Source organism: Acartia tonsa, chromosome 10, assembly GCF_053477335.1.
Source record: "Acartia tonsa isolate MP-2025a chromosome 10, ASM5347733v1, whole genome shotgun sequence".
NCBI classification, from domain to species: Eukaryota; Metazoa; Arthropoda; class Copepoda; order Calanoida; family Acartiidae; genus Acartia; species Acartia tonsa.
In genome coordinates, this window is record NC_137269.1 from 39544557 (window position 1) to 39564121 (window position 19565).

At 36.0% G+C, this 19565-nt stretch overlaps 1 protein-coding gene and 2 long non-coding RNA genes across 5 annotated transcripts in view; 2 read left to right on the top strand and 1 right to left on the bottom strand.

The window, feature by feature from the left end:
• Positions 1-2053: 2053 nt before the first annotated feature.
• Positions 2054-19565, bottom strand: part of LOC145330618 (FMRFamide receptor-like) — a 167750-nt gene continuing 150238 nt past the window's right edge. For both annotated transcript variants that reach the window (XM_080175280.1, XM_080175279.1), the window contains 2 exons: positions 6524-6569; positions 2054-4543 (listed from right to left, as the gene is read on the bottom strand). In XM_080175280.1, the coding sequence (XP_080031406.1) occupies positions 4491-4543; positions 6524-6569 (99 nt within the window). In that variant the 3' untranslated portion in view covers positions 2054-4490. The remainder of the gene's footprint in view (positions 4544-6523; positions 6570-19565) is intronic.
• On the top strand, positions 10785-13876 carry LOC145330048 (uncharacterized). Its single transcript, XR_013883225.1, has 3 exons — positions 10785-11268; positions 11801-12596; positions 13478-13876. It is a non-coding gene; the product is annotated as an uncharacterized LOC145330048 (long non-coding RNA).
• On the top strand, positions 13901-18111 carry LOC145330049 (uncharacterized). Of its 2 annotated transcripts, XR_013883227.1 has the most exons (3): positions 13901-14475; positions 15236-15322; positions 17071-18111. It is a non-coding gene; the product is annotated as an uncharacterized LOC145330049 (long non-coding RNA). The 2 variants fall into 2 exon arrangements; XR_013883226.1 differs by lacking the exon at positions 13901-14475 and having other exon boundaries at positions 14889-15322.

The window sequence follows — 19565 nt, forward strand, 5'->3', positions numbered from 1 at the left end:
AAAGAATAAGAAAAAAAATGTAGAGAATGTTTAGTGTTTACTGTACAAAAACGGATCTATTATCAGGTTAATGAGTAGCGCGCATTACATTCTAATTCAATGCTAAAATATGCAGGGATCTCAAGTGATAAGTGATGTACAATTTACATCCCCAATGATGATTCACAAAATTGCCCCCTTCTGTATATTACAATTAGTGGTTGAAACGTTTGGACACTAAAATAGACCAATTGGTCGAGTGGTTTTGGAGATCTTATATATTTATCTCCTTTATCACCGAGATTTAAAAAAACGAATGTAAAAATACACTTTCTTCGATAATCTGGGATTATGAAGTGTTTTTCAATATTTATGTTTGTTGTGTGTGTGTGTATATGAGTTTGTGTGTGTATGTGTGTGTGTTCATGTTATGGATTATCTTCTACTTATTTATAGATTATAACCCCATGAAAACACTAAACCACAACAAACTACAACTTGAACAAAAATTCCAGTATGGATTTAAAACTGTTTAATATCAGCTGGATTAGAACCGGTTCTCAGCCTAACTGAAAAATCATGTATAGCATCGTATTATAGACAATTTTCCTAATAAAGCTGGTTTTATTCTTATGATTTTTTAATATCCGCGGAAATCAGTACGCATCGTCGAATTTCTTTATTAAGTTGGACAGATCATTGTGTCCGAATGAACATCTAAAAATAATATACCTATTGTAATTAAATTACGATTTTTATGATAGCAAAGTATAAAAGTATTGTCAAGCTTCCAACTGAAAACTAGGAAACACACAGGGAGTAAGGGAGGGGACAATGGGCAATTGATTAAATTTAAGAGTATTTGCTGAAAGACCTTGAAATCCAGATTAATCCAGAAAATATGGAGGAAATTGTAAAGGGAGAGTTAATACAATACAGAAAACTATAAAATAAGAAGAAAGTTCCAAGAAAAAGCATTCATTTAAAAATTATATTACCAGCACATCAGACTGACGTAACCATTTTGTAGTTAATAACTAGAAAAATCTCCCTGGAACCCATTCAACCCATAGCCCCATAACCAAAACTTTAATTGGATTCTTAGATTGTATATTAAACAAATATCACAATAAAGTTTTTATCTATGAAATGATATTTTCTTAAGAGAAAAAAAAATTGTTAAAACCAGCCACATCATAACAAATTAAGTTTATTAATACTTGTCTGGAATATTCAAAACTAACAAACGAGTTAACGGTATTTTGTGCGCTAGTACCCAAAGTCAGTCAGAAACTGCTAAATTCTTGCACATTCCCTTTAAGCCAGTACCCAAAGTCTGAGACTCCTAAAAATTGAATATTCAATTCATTGTCACCTCCCTTACTCCCTGGAAACACATGATAAATATAAAATATGATACCTATAAAAAGAAACGATGCTTCTAAAACATGACTGACATCTTAAAAGCAAACATATTTGCAGAGAGCATTTGCATAAAAATATGTATATTCAAAATATAAAATATAAAGAAAAAAAGTTTTTTTTATATTCATAAATGAAGTATTGAGGTGGTTTTAAACTATATTTTTACAGTTGTAAGTTGCCTGTGTTATGTTGTACAAGATCCTAAATTATTTGTTGATGAACACAGTAATAGTGTCTGACTGATTATGACGTAACAAAAAAATTTAGCCAATAAGAGGCCACTATAAATTTTACCATTGGTCAATAACGGCCTCTCATTGGCTATTTTTTTTTGTTACGTCATAATCATTCAGACACTATTACTGTGTTCTTTGTTGATTATTGTAGCCTGAGGAAGCTTTACATAATCTCGGGGATAGTTGGGGCTATTTTAGTTTTAGAATTTAGTAGCGCAGCCGCTTGTCCTTATAATAAAGCAACAGGTTCCTTGTCGTTGTGTACCGAAGGATCTTGCTAACCGCTGAACCGACAAAGAAGTCCACTTTACTAAAGAAAATCACCCATAGAACAACAATACCCCTACAATGTTTTTTTACAATTAAAAAAAAATGATATAATATGGGAGGGTTGTCGACTTTCCCCCCCCCCCCCCCCCCCCCACACACACCTGAAGTATCCACAGAGGCCTCTAGTGGCGTAGCCACTAGTAATTACATAAAGTACCAGGCATACATACATACTTACATAAACCTTCTTAACTTTACTTTTATTTTACCCCTAGAGAAAAAAAACTTTTTGCAATGAATATAAAAGTTTTTATTTGAGTTAGGCCTCGTTTGGATTTGACATAAATAGACGGGGACATTATCAGCAGCACAGCTCTTCTGCAAATATAATATTTCTCTGTCCGATGAAACGCGTAACTGCCTTTGTTCTAAAAATAAATCCTTCTTATTGACCCGCACGTACACACACCCATACATACCTCTACTTAAATATACACAAACTTAGATACTCAAACGATTACAGTTTTTAATATTGTTGCTGTTCTGCTTTGGACATAAATGAAATATATTTTTTTACAAAAATACAATTCTCATTGTTTTATTTAATTTTTTCTATCCAAATTTGGTGTATTTTGTGCAATGTAATTTTGAAATGATTCTGTCTTTTTGCAAAAATGAATATCATGATTATCATTTTAAAACAATGTTGACATCGGACAATTTAATTCATAAACAGCAAGAAAAATAATATTTTTAAAAGCGAAGCTTCTCTATAATTAGGGTCGGTCTGTCCGCACGTTCGTTCGTCTAGAAAGGAGAGTTTTTTTTCGTTAGTTTAAGCATGTTAGAATTGTCCTAACGAATTCAAACTTAGCATGGTAATTTCTGAAGTAGTTATGTACGATATAGAAAGCGTATAAACTCTATAATTAGTACCAGAAAGTCTGTACGTCCATTTTAAACATGCTGGTTTTTAACTGTTTAACAAGAAATTTGTAAGTTATTGATTTTCAGATTTATTTGATTTTTTCAATACTGATTCCTAGAACAACAAAGAATAATATTATAAGCGAATTATCTCAATAATCAAATCCTAAAAACTTAAGCATGTCCTTAAACATTATCCTGTATTTAGGCATTTTTCAACAAATTTTCTTACTATTTTATTTCGACTTTTATACATTTGTATTCTGATTATTAACTTCTGACACTGTAGAAGTATTAGTGTTCGTTTGTCCTACCGTTTCGGAGCTTCGCTTTTATGGTTGTTATCATCCTTGTTTTATTAAGAAACTAATCTATGGCAGGTATTGTCAATACCTAAATTAAATATCTTTAAAAGAGAGCTTAGTGAATCTGAAAGCAATTTATGCTTTAAAATTTTTATAACCTATAATAATTTACATAGTCTATTTTTACAGGCGTATGGTCATGTCTTTATCATATATTAGATATTAAGAAACGATAAAAATATAGTCTAATATTACAAACGTTTTTACAACAAAACTACATTGGACGATTTACAATTTCATTCTAATAGATGTTTTGGTATAGTTCCTTTCATGGCAAGGCCTCTTATCGTAGTATTTTCACAATAGCTTTAAATAGGTTATTTTAGGTTAGGTTAGGACAGGTGATTGCCCCGCAGGGTTAGGCAATTGGCCCCGAAAATAGGGGAAAAGCTACTGTGAAAATATGACGAAACGCCTGTTGAGAGGCGTTGCTACGAAAGGGACTATACCCGTTTGTTTTTACTGTAATAAATGCTTTCTTTATTTAAAAGAACCGTTCCACGAACAGAATTAAATTAACGGATTGCTTTCAAATTAATTTATTCCAATTTAAAATAGGTATAAATATCATTATTTTTTGTAGAAAACTCCAGAAAGTAAAATGGTAAAACAAATTTTTAGTTAATCTATAAGTAGTAAATAAGATTTAAACAAAAAATGTAAAATCATATCAAAAACGATTAAGTTGTCATACTGACTATTAAATAAAGTATAGAGAAAAGTTGCTTACGATTTTTAATTGAAAAAATAATGATGTATTACCAAAAATCTGTTTAATGGAACATTCTTTGAATTCTTTGTACCCGTTTCAATTACATACTCCTCAGAAAAGGTATTTGTTTTTTTGTTGGCTTTTCTCATAAATAATGGTCCGTTTGTGCTCTTCTACAGTTGGGATAGCGAAACCAACTTTAAAGAACTGATATTCCCATAAGATTACTCTTTTCTCTCCATCTTAAACTTAAATTTTTCACCGATTTTTCAAAAATAAAATTACTGATTAATGGTTGAATTAAATGATTTATAATTTCAAATCTTTGACCAAAAGTTTCCAATTTTAGAACATAAAAATCTTAGAGTACATTTCAACCATTAGAAGTTGGTTTCGTGATCCCAACTCTTTATGTTATTTATTTGGCATTTTTTTGTTTCGTAGCATTATACTTTTTACATCGTTTTTGTTTATTTGTTTTTTAAAGCTCAATTTTGCAACCTTTTAAGTTTTTTTTCTTCTCATACATATAACATATATATATTTTATTTCGTTTAAAGTTCGTTTTTATTTGATTTATAGATGAGTTTCCATGACTTGGCCTGTCGAATGGATACCGCTGGTCATTTCTGAAAAAAATGTTTCAATTTGTGTATCTTTGAATTTAACAAAGCCATTGATATATTGTCATGATTTTCTTTTTTTGTTGTTGAAAACAATGATGAACTTTAAATGAAAGCTAGTAATATTTGTTATTCTAGGTTGCACCGCAGAGTCTCTAACGTTTTTTTTTTATTTATAATCCATCGCCCCCCCTCGTTAGATATACCACACTTTTCTGGGATCTTGCTGAGTCAAGTATCAACTGTTGGGAATATCAAAGGATGACTCCATGCAAAATTTGAGCCGGATCCGGCCAAAACCGGCCGTGAATTTTCTGAAAAACCGGTTTTTTCCGGTTTTTAAGGGGTATCTGTAAATCGATTCAGCTGGAGCAAAACCGGTTGGAGGTACAAAAAATTTTACTTCACATGAAATTTATCCAATGCAATTGCCTACAAATATGTACTTCATCATCAACTTGATTGGACAACTCTTTCCCCTCCTAAATGTCCATTAAAACCTCGGAAACGGCAAAAATCGCCAAAAATCACGCCTTCGGCGGCGAATAACGGCTAAACGGTCAGCCGGAGGCGAATGAAACATAAATAAAGAAATGTCCGCCTCAAAAAGTTGTTCAATATCAAAGAGATGCTTGAAGTCTCTAAAACGACTCCTTCCCCTCCTCTAAGGGGATAAACTGAAAAAACGTGATTTTCAAAAGTATGCCCACTTCGTGGGTGTGGGGGGCACTGAACCCGTCACCCCAGGGTCACCAAATATAAAGTCTAGGCGGCCCACAATGCTGAATTTTCACCAAGTGAAAGTCTTGTGTCATTATCTCTTATGAGAAAAAAAGTTATTAATTAATTAAAATTTCAAATTGTGATTTTTTGATGGATTTCTTTGATGAAATGACAGGCTGGTCAATTTTTAGGCCATTTTTTGTGGTTTTTGGGCGGTCACGCCCAAACGGTTTGATATAATCTCACGGGACCTTTTGCCCAACCTAAGTCTGGTTATTTGTGAGGTCTAGGAAAAAAAATCAGACTTATGCAAAAGATTATAATTATAATCTTTACACAGAAAAATGGCACGAGGTGAGGGTTTGAGGGGGCAAAATGAGCCAACCAGCGATTTTTGACAGCGCACAGTGACGGTGTGCTTCATCCAATCCGGGATTTTTTTTCTTAGACCTCACAAATAACCAGACTTAGGTCCGGCAAAAAAGTCCCGTGAGATTATCTCAAACCGTTTGGGCGTGACAGCCCAAAAACTACAAAAAATGGCCTAAAAATTGACCAGCCTGTCATTTCATCAAAGAAATCCATCAAAAAATCACAATTTGAAATTTTAATTAATTAATAACTTTTTTCTCATAAGAGATAATGACACAAGACTTTCACTTGGTGAAAATTCAGCATTGTGGGCCGCCTAGACTTTATATTTGGTGACCCTGGGGTGACGGGTTCAGTGCCCCCCACACCCACGAAATGGACATTTAGGAGGGGAAAGAGTTGTCCAATCAAGTTGATGATGAAGTACATTTTTGTAGGCAATTGCATTGGATAAATTTCATGTGAAGTAAAATTTTTTGTACCTCCAACCGGTTTTGCTCCAGCTGAATCGATTTACAGATACCCCTTAAAAACCGGAAAAAACCGGTTTTTCAGAAAATTCACGGCCGGTTTTGGCCGGATCCGGCTCAAATTTTGCATGGAGTCATCCTTTGATATTCCCAACAGTTGATACTTGACTCAGCAAGATCCCAGAAAAGTGTGGTATATCTACCCCTCGTTTATTTCTTAACTTAATCTTAATTTCTTAATTTGGCTGTCCGTATCGCTATGAAGGAAATGCAATTTTCTAGGCTGCTATTCAAGATAAAAGGCTGTTATTAATTCATGACTTCCATACATCTGATCTTTGCCCGAATTTCCTTTTATTTTGTATTTAAGCTACGCTACTTATATATGTTGTAATCCTTGTTTTTTAGTATTAAAGTTTACCTATTCCATTCGGAGTCAAAAGAGTTGTCGTTGTTGTAACATCTTCCTAAAATAATGGATGATTATTTCAACCGGTTAATTGAGGTTTATTTGAACTTTAGTCTTTTGTTTTTTTTATGGAGGTTGGGTGGGCTGATTTTATTAAGAGCATAAAACCTTCCAAGGATCATTATACAAATTACCCTGCTAATTTTGAGGCGATTGGTCCAGCCGTTTACGATATCTCAGCGGCCAGACAGACAAACAGACACATCTTGATTTTTGTGTTATCTTTAATACAAAGTAGAACGATGTCTGTTTGTCTGTTTGTTTGTACCGAAGGATCTCGCTAACCGCTGAACCAATCGGGTTCTCCTTAACAGGGTAGCTTCTCATAGGTGTCGAGAAGGTTTTAACTATTGTGGGGCAGGGTACCACCAACCCCCTAACAGGAATCGCCCCTAGAAACAAATTACCTCCCCCCAAAGATTTTTTAGAAATACTAAATGGGGTAGCGTGGGGATAACCTTTATAATAACTATAAGGTACTGTTACTTTTACGCAGTACATAAACTATTATTGAGAAAAATAAATAGTTATACATAGAATATGGTCTTTTTTATAAGCAAGGCTACTCTATACATTTAGTTTTTCGTTATGACACTGTCTGAAAGAAAATTAGTAGCCTTGATGTATAATTGCATCTTTGATATAAAAATTAATATTTAGTTCTAGAAACCTATAACTACAATGTATGTTACTAGCGGCTACGCCCCTAGAGGCCGCTAGTGGCACTTTAAATGTTTTTGTTTGTTAAAGTTAATTTTTTATGTACGATACCTCTTTATTTGACGTTGAAGTCTCCCATAAATTTTTAAAATTTTTGATTTTTTTGTCATTTCTCTTGGGAGGGTGGTGGTACCCTCCCCCAAAATAGTTATAAACCTTCCAGGGACTTATGAGAAACTACCCTGTTAGCAAGATCCTTCGGTACAAACACACAAACACACAGACATCCTGTTACTTTAGTATAAGGATTATCAAAGTTACTGTATGAATTTTGGAAACTAAAAGGATGAGACAATGACCCAATCTTGAAACACAAAATTACCCCTATCAAAACGATCAAAATTCAATATAAGTCTCTAAAGTTTTTAAGCTAACGAATAAGAAAACGTCATTATTTAACTTTGGAAACTAAACAGCACAATGTCCCCTCCACACTGGCATGACTTGGTGAAATGTAGTAAAACTTTGAATTATCGATTGTCTTCATTTGCCTCCAAAAGTAGTGACGTACGAGGGGATGTACAGACAGACTGCGAATACGAGTATAGAGTAGCTCCGATACAATTTAATAATCAATGATCTAACAAAGTATTTCTAAAAAATACACATTTATTAAACATATAAAACTGGTTAGAAATAGGCAGATTAATGGGATTATTATTATAGGATATATTTATTATGATATATATATTAAAGGCTTGGACGTCCTGTTTCTTAATTAGGTAAGAAACGACGTACTTGAACACGTGGGAAATATAGATACCGCCAGCCTAGACTTATAGGCTTGTATCTAACCGAGTGCAGACGGGAGGAAGCGTATTCACTCTTTGGCCTGCAACAATCAACTAGCCCTCAACACAGCAGGATGGAGTATGATGGCGGTTACAAGTGGAGGTCTGACTCAGCCAGAGAAGTATAGGAATGTGAACAGGGATAAGGATACATAAACTTGGGTGTTGATTACCACACTTGCCCCCTCTGAGGGAATATGAAATATTCCCTCACAGTTGACCTGCACGCCGGCTTCTGCGGGTTGATGTGGTACTCGCAGGTTCTTCGATTGCGGCCATGGCCCTCTCTACGATATCCACAGGATTGGGTTCAGCGGGAGTAGGATTTTCTGGAGCTGCTGGAGGCTCTGGAGCAACAGCATTCTGGAGAGCTAACATGCCCTCACAGGGAGCCGTGGCTACTGGATCTTCAGAGGCAGCGCCAGCCTGCGGATTAACAGGCAGATCAATTCCAGATGGAAAGAGCTCATTGATTTGATTATCGAGCTCTGTGTCACTGTTTTCCTCTGCAGGATCCAGGACCTCTGGATTGCCTTCTCTATCGGTGGGCCTGTACTCATCAGAGCATTCAGAACCGCCATAATGGGAGATCAGCTCAACTCCATCATCATCTGGCCGGGGTACGTCCCCAGCAGGAAGAGATGCCTCTATGGGTGCCACATTCTGCCCAGGTACATTCATTACATTACAACGAGTATTAATATATTTAATTACCCTGTCAGAGTTTTGGTCTAACAGTCGACTAGTGGCCTCAATAACCGTGGTCATTCGTGATTTTAACTCAACGGTCGAGTCCTCAGAGACGGTGCGAATTTTGTCGCGCAAAGTTCTGCGGTTCCGCAGTAATTCTGCGGAAATTTCAATAAGGCGCTTGCCATGTTGTATATATGCTTTCTCAACAAATGAAGCATTGCTAGCAATTTTAGTTTCCAGACTTCTCTGGAAGGGGAGAAGAGCTTCCTCCATTGCTTCTTTTACAGTGGAGGATAGGACTTTTTTCCATTCCTCAGCGGTCACCCAAAAAGCCTTAGGCTCACTTTTGTTTTCTGCTAATGTTTCTTTCTTTTTAGGGGGTAATGGAGGCGGTTGAATTTCCACCTTAGCCTTTTTGGCTACTGGGCCGCCGCTGCCTGTTGGTGTTGGCGGACGTTTTTCTACCGCTTTTGGGGCAGATTTTACGGCGACTACCTCCAATTCAGGTGAGGCACTACGTTTTGGCGGCGATTCCACCCGATTTTTTTGCGGTTCCCCTCCCCTATTTTGTTCCATTAGAGGCCTGGTTCTAGACCTGGCTTTATCGGAATATTCGTTGGCTTCTAAGTTTTTAGCCTGCCGCAATTTTTCTTGCAAGTCTAGGAGTTCCTTTGGAACATCTTTTCTCGCTTGGCGGTAAACGTGGATTGACTTTGAGACACATTGCAGTTCACTGAGGTTTTCAGGGTTGCGCGGCGGTTTTACACGCGGCTGATACCTGTTTTCATCAGGTTCATAGTAGGCTTCCTCAGGGCCGCCCTGGGGATAGCCATGATTGCTGTCATAGTAATAGTCCTCTTCATTGTAAAAGGGTGCCTCTTCATATTCTCGACGGTATGAAGAGTGACCGGCCCCATGGGAGTGGTGAAAACCCCTTGAAAAATTCCGCCTGGGAAATCCTAAAACAAAAATAATAAACTTAAAATTAAGGGTCATTAATTCCTTATACCGAATAAGGAAATATTTTTACAAAGACGACCTTTAGGGACGACAATTTTATAGGTATATATGCTTGATACAGGTCGTCCGTTTTTGAGGGGATTAGTTTTCCCCATTATTTGCAAAATCCCGCAATTCGTGCGTTTCACTCGTACCTCCTTCTTTGTACGCGTGAATTTTGGTGCAGGCTAATATGTAGATAATAAAAGCGACGCATAATAACGACCCTATTCCTGTAAGGATGGCTGCTACTACAAGCACTATATGATACCAAGTACTGGATAGAAAATCAACCACCTTATGATACGTTTGAATAAACCAGGAGTCAGTTATTTTTACTTCAAAATTATTGGAGTCTGCGGCAAGTTGGCTGAGGTATAATTCCTCGGCACTTTCTGAGAAATTAGTTTTTTTTTCCTTGGTACAAATGTAAGAAAATTGGATTTTCGGCACATTTAGTCGGGGTTAAATGGGTGGTATTAACCAATCTGCGTGAAAATGGGGATATTCCCATAGTCTTATTATTAAATGAAACCGAAAAATGATCCACAAAACAGGGTAAATTTTCTCCCAAAGAAACATTGATTTTAAGACTGTCGCACTGTATTACTAAATCCAGCTCACCGAGCGCCCTAACTAGTTTTTTACGATGAGTCTGAATACTGCTTTTAGACAGAAAATGGTTCTGTAAACAGCGAGTTTCGGGGACAATTAATTTGTTATATTGTTGGTAGGAATAGAAAATCTCTAGTGGTAACATATCATCTTTTTCCTTAGCGTTTAAGAGTGGGAAATATGGTTTTATAGCATTTGTGAACCATACCATTAAGTTATCAATATTAGTTTTGTAATAAAATAATTCGGGAATTAGACTTTCAAAATGTTTTTTATCTTTAAGTTCTAGTGCTAGAGTAATTTGGGGATCGATCACTAGATATTTTTGGGTACCCTGTTCTCCTTCAAATGTAAACAATGAAATATTAAAGATGTCTACCGTTCGCCAAGGAGAAGTGAATTTTTGTGCGCTATCAGTTTTATCATCTGAGATAATTCTATCGTAGCCTAATCTCAGATTGTGATCTAAACAATTGTTTCCCACCCAGTGACTGCCCAGGTAACAGCCCGCTTTTGTTTGTAATAATTCAACAGGCTCAGCCTGGACCCCTATTTGTTTTTCCTCAAATGTCCCAGGGATAAAAATGCCGTTAATGTTTACGCCGTTCCCCTCGCAGGCGGGGTCGATGCCGTTAAGGATGTTGTTGGGGTAAGTAAGTGTCCCGTTTACCAGGAAACGCGTGTATGACATCTGGTGTTCATACACTGAGACTGATTTTCCTTCAAAGTTAAATATTTTAGTTTTGGACATGGTGTAACAGTCTTCATAAGTTACGAGGTTCGGTATCTCTACAAGAGCTGGAGCAGCGAGGTGTATGTGGCTATATCTGCCACAATACCAGTAATGAGTACTGGTTCGGAGGTGGCAACGAATTCCAGGTATAATTTTTCTTTCAACCTTTTGCAGCAGGTGAAATTGTTTTTGTTCAATATTAGTAATATTAAGAAACGCAGCGCATTCAGAGATTTTCAAACGCGGATTTTCGTTTGCTACACATTGAGTCGCATCTATTTGTATTATTTCGGACGCATTTGATTTTGCCAAAATAATAAAAAGCCCCAAGAATCCCAAAATAAATTTACCTCGAGCTCCTGGTGCCTTTGCCAAATGATGCTGCATTTTATTTTTATGCTTCTCGTTTTTCTCTGAAATATGTTAATTAGTTAGTTTTAACATATATTTTTTGTTTATTTTCGTTATTATACATACGTAGATTAAGCTATATACATTTGCCACCTTGGTTTTATATTATATAATTATATACATTTTATTTTTTCCTTTTAATTGGGTTATGCAGTCCGATTTGGACATGTATGCGGTTATCCCCCCCTTGTGACCTAGTTTTTCTTTCTTCTTCTATTATATACTTGGGTACTATGCTTTGTTTGTTAACGTTAATAACCTTTTCAGGGCTGGATTGTTTGGGTCTTTGTGCAAAGAAAGAAGCCTCGGACGGGACGGTTTCTTCCAAGAAACTATTTTCGACGTGAATTTGAGGACCGGATGACCGATCTGCGCCAGGGGATTCTTGATCTTTGGGCTGTGACTCAAATGGTGAGTTTTTTTCCATTATATCCCCTCCCCCATCACAATCCACCTCCCCCTGGGGTAAATCCTGACTAGTTTCAGGGTTTCCTTCTATAAAATCGTCACCATCGTTATCTAGGTAGGTAAAATCGTCATTTTCCATACCTTTATTATCGTTTATTTCGGCTTGCCCGGTATTATCTATTCCTAAGGTTATTTCCTCAGACGGGACGATTTCCTCAATAGGAAAGACGTTAAAGGAAAGTGTTTCCCCCAATAATTCTACTTTAGAATCAATTTTCCGTATTTTATCTCTACTAACAACTTGGTTAGTTTTTATTGGATTTGATCCAAAGGGACTGAGCTCAAAAAGGGCCTCTGAGAATTTTTTTGTTACAATAAAAGGACCCCCATAGAAAGATTGCAATTTTTTACTGACCCCTATTTTGACTAGGTTAAAAAATGCAAAGACCACGTCGTTAACAAAAAGGGGAGATGAAGCCTTCCTAGATTTATTTTGAAACTCTAAATAAATCTTAGATTTTTTGGAAACCTGTGCAATAATTTCTTCCAAATTTTTTAGGTAGTTCAAGTAAGATCTGCAATCAATGTCCTGCCTTTTCTGAAAGATTGGAGAAAAGAAATCGAGATTGAGAGTTGGTTGCCTGCCGAACATGAGGTAATAAGGCGTATACCCCGTTCTTCTAGACGTACTAGAGTTAATTACAAAAGTGGTCAAGGCTAATTTTCTTGCCCAGTCTTTACTTTCAAATCGGTCATCGGATCTTAGACCTGCATAAATGCTTTGATTATGCCTTTCACATGGGTTACTATTAGGGTTTCTTGGGGGAATAAGTTTAGTTTCGATACCTAGTTCATCCATAACCTTTTTGAAAACTTCCCCAGTAAAATTTGTTCCCCTGTCACTTCTCAATGACCGAAATAAGCCGTAGATGGGTACCACCTGTTCAAGGATGACCTTCACCGTGCTTTCCACGGTGGCGTCCTTGATGGGGTGAGCGATAATATACCTAGAGAATAGGTCAACTAGTATAAATATGTAACGGACATGTTGTCCTTGAAAATAGTTAGGGGTTAAAGGACCGATAAGGTCTACTGACACCTGGCCAAAAATCTCGTGACTAATGGCTGAATGGGTGATAGGTTGCTTGTGTTTAGGTACCTGTCCTATTTTTCTTAGGCAGGTAATACAATTTTTAATGCGTGATTCGACAAACTTATTAATTCCTATAAGGAAGAATCTTTCATTTATCTTGCGTGTTGTTTCGTTAACCCCCTTGTGACCTATACTATTATTATGTGCCAATTCAAAAACTTTATTATATAATCCAATGGGTACGACGGGTCTTTCAATGAATGTTCCATTGCTAAGAGGTTGTCTAAATATTAGAAGTCCTTCCATAACGTATAAATGTTCTATTAATTTAAAAAGGACCTCTTTCCGGCCGGTTAGTTCAGCTTTCTCAAAGCTCGACAACTTCTTTTTTTCGAATATCCACCTACGAATTTCAGATAATACTTGATCTTTTTGTGTTTCAGATTGCCAAACATTGTTCACACCGACTTCCGAAGCCGAATGTAACTCAAAAATCTGGTCTTGGTATGGGCAATCCTGTTCATAAGGATCCAAGGTAAATGAGCTAGTACATTTTTCACAATCGGTTTCCTTATGTTCTTTGCATAAAAATTGCCCTCTAGATAAATTGTCGGCATTACAATGGTCCCTACCCTTTCGATGAATTACTGTAAAGTCAAAACTTTGGATGAAGTAAATCCATCTTACAGTTACACCATTTATTGTTCCTTTTTGCCATTTTTTGTAATGAACTAAGGAAATCGAATCTGTACGCACAATAAAGTTTCTGAATCTTAAATAATGAAGAAAGGTTTTAAGAACAAATACTAGACATGCTAATTCACCTTTATAACTTGGATAATTTTTCTCAGCCACGAGGGTGGTAAATACATTACCAGTGCCTAATTTTTCTAAATTACTAGAAATCAGGGGAAGGGGCCAATTAATTTTTCGTGTTACACTATTAAGCGCACGAAAGTCGATAACGAACCTAAGCTTGCCTTCCCCCCCAGCCGTCGGTTTTTTCTTTACCGCAAAGATTGGGGAGGACCACTCGCTGTAGCCCTCCTCAATGACGCCCCCCCTTAGCCAATTTTCAATTTGTTCTTTTAATTTGGCTTCGTATAATGGGTTTAACTGAATGTTTCTAGCCTTAATAGGTTTAGCCCCGGGGATCAAGTCTATTTTATACTGTAAGAGGTCACAGTTACCGATATCGGCATCGTCAGCCGAAAATATATCAAAATGATCAAGGCATAATTTTATTACCTTTTCCTTCATCCCTGGGTTATTTTTGATAAGATCACTATTTTCTAAATCTAATTTTTCTTTAATGAATTTAATTCTTTTAAGAAGTGTAGTTCCTGATAATTCATTTATTTGATTAATACTTTTATTGCAGGAATTTGGGGGATCTGATTCGAATTCAAAGCAGTATCCAACTTTAACGTTATCCAATAAGGTAATATTTTTTCCTGCTAAATTAACAAAATTTACCCAACATTCTCCTTTCTCATTTACACTATAAATACCCTCCATAAGCATTAAGCCGTTATGGCTTGTCATTTTAGAATTATTTGGGGATATATACAGCTTCCTATTTTTCTGATGAATAGGAGTTATTATCACCGTTGTGTTCCCCCCCGGCAAGAATGTTGTTTTCTTTGCTAATTTTACGCATGTTTTATTTTGTTTCAATGTCCCAGTACCCCCCTTGTTACTCCAATTTATTCCCGGGATAAGGGAGTTTTGTTCCGTATGAACATTATTTGTAGGAATTAAGGGTACGTTTTTACTTTCTTCAACTATATTAATTGTTGAATTTTCTATGGGGATTTGCTCGCCATTGGGGAGCTCAAAGGAAAACTTATCTAATAATAAATTAATTCGATTAACTTTGAGAAATTCATATCCTAGATTTATAATTTTAGACGTCGTTTCAGGGATGTAAAACGTTTCTTCGAATATTTTATCTGACCCATCAAAGCTGAATTTTAAACTTACATGTCCTATGATATTTACTGGTTTTAAATCTACAGACAGAGCGCTAAGATTGGCGGGGGTGAATGTGATTTTATTATCATCTAAGATTTCTCTAGAAATAAGGGACCTAAAGTTATTTCCTGTATCCACTAAAGCGTGTTGCAGGAATTCCCCCCCCACGGGATTAAGAACTTTTAGTTTTGCACAGATAGGCATTATAAAATAAATTATATTTTTAGTCGAAGCCTAAGATGCATATTTTCCAAGATTCCCACCTCAGCGGTTAGACGATGGTAATCCTCACACAGAGACTTCCTGTGTTCCAGGTATAGTTGTCTGTCGAAATTTTTTAAATAATGAAATGTTTTAACAATATGGTTAATTGTTAAAATAATTTTGTATAGCTTTCTGGGTTTCATTAAGTTTTTTATCAAGCGCTTTTCAGCTCCAGAAATGTCTCAATAAGCATGAGAATGTTAATAGTTCTAAAGAAACTACTTAATTTTTATACGGGTCCTTATTTATATACTTGGATATATGATAGAAACCTATCGGAATAAAACTGAACTAAAAAGTTTTAAAAGATTGAAGGGCTACAAAGTAGCTTAAAAATAAGTGTTCAGCTTGCAACTAACAAGACATTAAAAACAGACTGACTTATTTTTTGACTTACATCTGTATTTATACAAAATATAGTGTCATTAGTCAGTATCTGATTCACGATACAGATAATTTAAGGTTAGCGCTAAATTATAGCTCAAAAATTATTAGATATGGTTAATATAATAAAGAGGGTCAATGATGACTGGTTTATTATTCTGATATTGTTAGTATTTATACTTAATTTTTACCACCTATGGGGTAGAACAAGCTTATATAATTACTAGAGTATAATTAATGCTGAAATTAGCTTAAAAAAATAGGATGTGGTTTGTAGTAACTGCTTTGGTAGTAACTGGCCTCGATTAATAATGTGCATTCACTTTTATATAGACTTTTTATTCCACTGGTAATCCTAGCGGAAGCTAATAGAACTAACTTTATTTCATTCTGCTAGTAATCCTAGCGGAAAATAATTTAATCAAAATGTTTTAAGATTTTATTAATCACATCTTAAATGATTAAAGATTTTAATTTTTAAATGCTGCTTGATTGCAGCTCAAAAATGAGTAAATGATAACAACAAAGAACTGAAGGACAACTGAATTAGATTTGAAAATTTGCTTGTATTTATACAGATTTTCCATAGACCCCCCCCCCTTCTTAACCTTATCATTTACTTATACGGACCGCGGTAGCATTCTAGGCGACATCTTTCGGATACATAATAAATTAAATATAGTTCTATTATTGTCACTGTACAAAATGCAATAATATGTATCCATATGGATAAGTTAATATACATAATTGCTGAGATATTTCAGCTACAAAAATCAGAGGCTAAGAGTGAGTAACTCTCAGATAAAGTCGATACTGAGGGTTCAACTCAAAAATCATTGTTTATATACAGATAATTCGCTTAAGTTCCCCTAGCGGTTAAAAATTAAACTAGAATGTTTTAGATTCTACTATATATACATTCAAAATATACGATATTTACATATTAGATAAGTCGTGCAATATTAAAAATAAATACTACTAAATAGAAAATAGGTATTCACTTATTAGCTTCTTGATAAAGACTATTAGATTTTAAAAAATGGAAATATTAAGTGCATGTGAAATGCTCCTCAGGTTACTTCCCTACTTCCCCCAATTTCCTGTATCAGCTACATTTGGATAGGGAAAGGAGGGGGAGGAGTTTATTTTGTGTTGCTTAGTCAGACTTAATAACAATAATTTGTTTTATTTTTTTTCGCGCCAAAGCATTGCTTGGCAAGGGATATTTGATATTAAGGAATTTGCAAGCTTAGCTTGGCATGGGATATTTTGTTTATCTTTCATATCAAAATATGAAACTCATTCAGCAAATTTTTATTTTCTGGGATAGGGACAATTAATATCGCATAAATCCACTTTTATATTTAGAGGACGTGATTTTTAACAATCGCTTGAACATATTTATCTATTTCAGATTCTTCGCTGGCTTCCTGATCCATTTGGTTGATAGTTTTACGCGCATACTGCTCAGGTATTTTATTACTATTACTTGGAGCTTTTCTGGGCGTGAATTTACTCCGTGTTTTACCAAAGCGGGACTCAGGATTTGGGGGCTCCCCAGCTTTCTTTTTGTTGCAATTTTGCACTACATGGCCAGGGATATTACAATGCCAGCATTTAATATTTTTACTCCTCCCATTAAAGGCTCCTATAACGCCCTCGATTTGATCCCAAGCAATAGGATCATCCTCATGGTCTACCCAAGAAGGAACCTCGTCAGGTTCTTCGGTTAAGTTTTCTTTATACATTGCCGTGTTAGTGGGGATATTATCTTCGATAATACTGATTATGGGTTGTTTTTTCGTTTCCGCAGAATTTTTAGGTAGGAACATTTCCATAGCTTGAGAATAGCAAGCAGAAAGGTTTTCCTTGCTAATATGGCCAGACCCATCCCAGTTAACGTATCTCTGTCCGAGATTAATAAGTTTATTTAAGTAAGCGTTGTAATCGTCCAAAAATTGCATGCTCTCAACATAATTGGCCATGTCTATGGCAAGGTTGGTATACAGCAGATTTTTGCTAACGTTAAGGTAGAATTCTTTCCACTTCTTTTTAGGTATGAGACCAGGATTCATGAGTTTGAACACCCTAAGTTTGTTTTCAAAATAGGTGTCAAGGGGTTGATTAGTCTCCTGTTTTAGGTTGTAGAAGTACTGAGAGGCTACTTCTGGATCCGAGAAAGGAGTGACCAGCCTCCTAATCATCAGGTAATAACTTAAAGCAGATAAGGCCTGATTTCTTTCAGGCGTAATTAAGTCTCCTAATCGTTCCCCTCTAGAGTCATAAATTCGCTGGTATAAAATATCCTTAAAAAGGATTGGGTCACAGATTCTATATGTCTTTGCAACCCTCCACATATTAGAAAAGAAGTTATCAAAATCAGCCCTACCGTCCCACCTAGGGGCATCCCTCGCAAAATCGGAATCCCATTTTTGTCCCTTAATAAAGCATTCTTTAATAAAGTCATCGTCGGCGGCGCTAGTTGTTGCCGTTGCGGCTGCGCCTGTGTTTGGCGTATTTCTTGTAGAGGGTCTATTTGCTACATTGGGTGCAGACCTTGTAGTTTTACGGAGGGGTTCTAACGACTTAATCCTATCAGGGATAAAGGGAATCCTTTCTAGCAAGGTTTTTTCATATTCAGTTAGAGAAGTTTCTCTTACATTCATCCAATTGTCATTATCCGTCGGACCTATAAAGCCTACAATTGAATAGGCCATACAACCTGGGGCTGTCATCCTATCCTTGGCGACCCATTCAACCACGTTTATCTTTTGCTGGACCGATATACGGTCATAAAAAGTGGCATTAATTGAATCGTCACCTATGGTGTTAAAATGAGTCATGTTAAGACTTTCGTTTAGCGTTTTTTCCGCAAACAATGGGCCAAGATTTCCGTCCGCTGGGAGTTTTGATACTCTGCGTTTTAGGTCTAAAATGTCGGTATCGGCTAATAATCTGCGATGTGATTCTGTGTCCTTAAACCCTGCCCATTTTGTTTCTAATTCGAGCTGCATAATCTCGGATTCTTGTTTTATTAAATCTCTATAATGTGCCGAATATTCGTTTAACTTATCATTTAACGCTTCCGATATGAGATCTTTGATTTTTTCAGGGGAAAGCGGGTCAGCCTGCTGCTGCTGCTGCTGCTGCTGCTGCGAGGTGCCAGAGACGGCCGGAGCCGGCGGAGGCGGCGGTTTTTGTTTATCATCATTTTTCTTATCGGTCATGGTGCTGGAGTGTAGTGTTCGTTAACACTGATTTGTCTACCACGAAACTTTTTAAGAACTTGGGAATATCCCTTTCTTCCTGTTTTAAGGAGAAAATATGAAAATGTGTGAAATTAAATACTAGTGTGAAAATAAAAGGCGGGTTCCTTTTTATCTTTATTTGGCAGTTTGCCACGAAATAATTATTATAAATATTCTGTAACAAATTGTTACTGTAAACCGTTCCGTGAATAAACTTAGTTATCAGGAAAATATTAATTTCACTTTGCAATCGAAGCTACTTTACAATTTAATTTTGTCTGTACGCTAATTATCTAAACCTTCCCCCCTCAAAAAATGAGTGGTAGACAAGACTGCGCCAAAATGACGTACGAGGGGATGTACAGACAGACTGCGAATACGAGTATAGAGTAGCTCCGATACAATTTAATAATCAATGATCTAACAAAGTATTTCTAAAAAATACACATTTATTAAACATATAAAACTGGTTAGAAATAGGCAGATTAATGGGATTATTATTATAGGATATATTTATTATGATATATATATTAAAGGCTTGGACGTCCTGTTTCTTAATTAGGTAAGAAACGACGTACTTGAACACGTGGGAAATATAGATACCGCCAGCCTAGACTTATAGGCTTGTATCTAACCGAGTGCAGACGGGAGGAAGCGTATT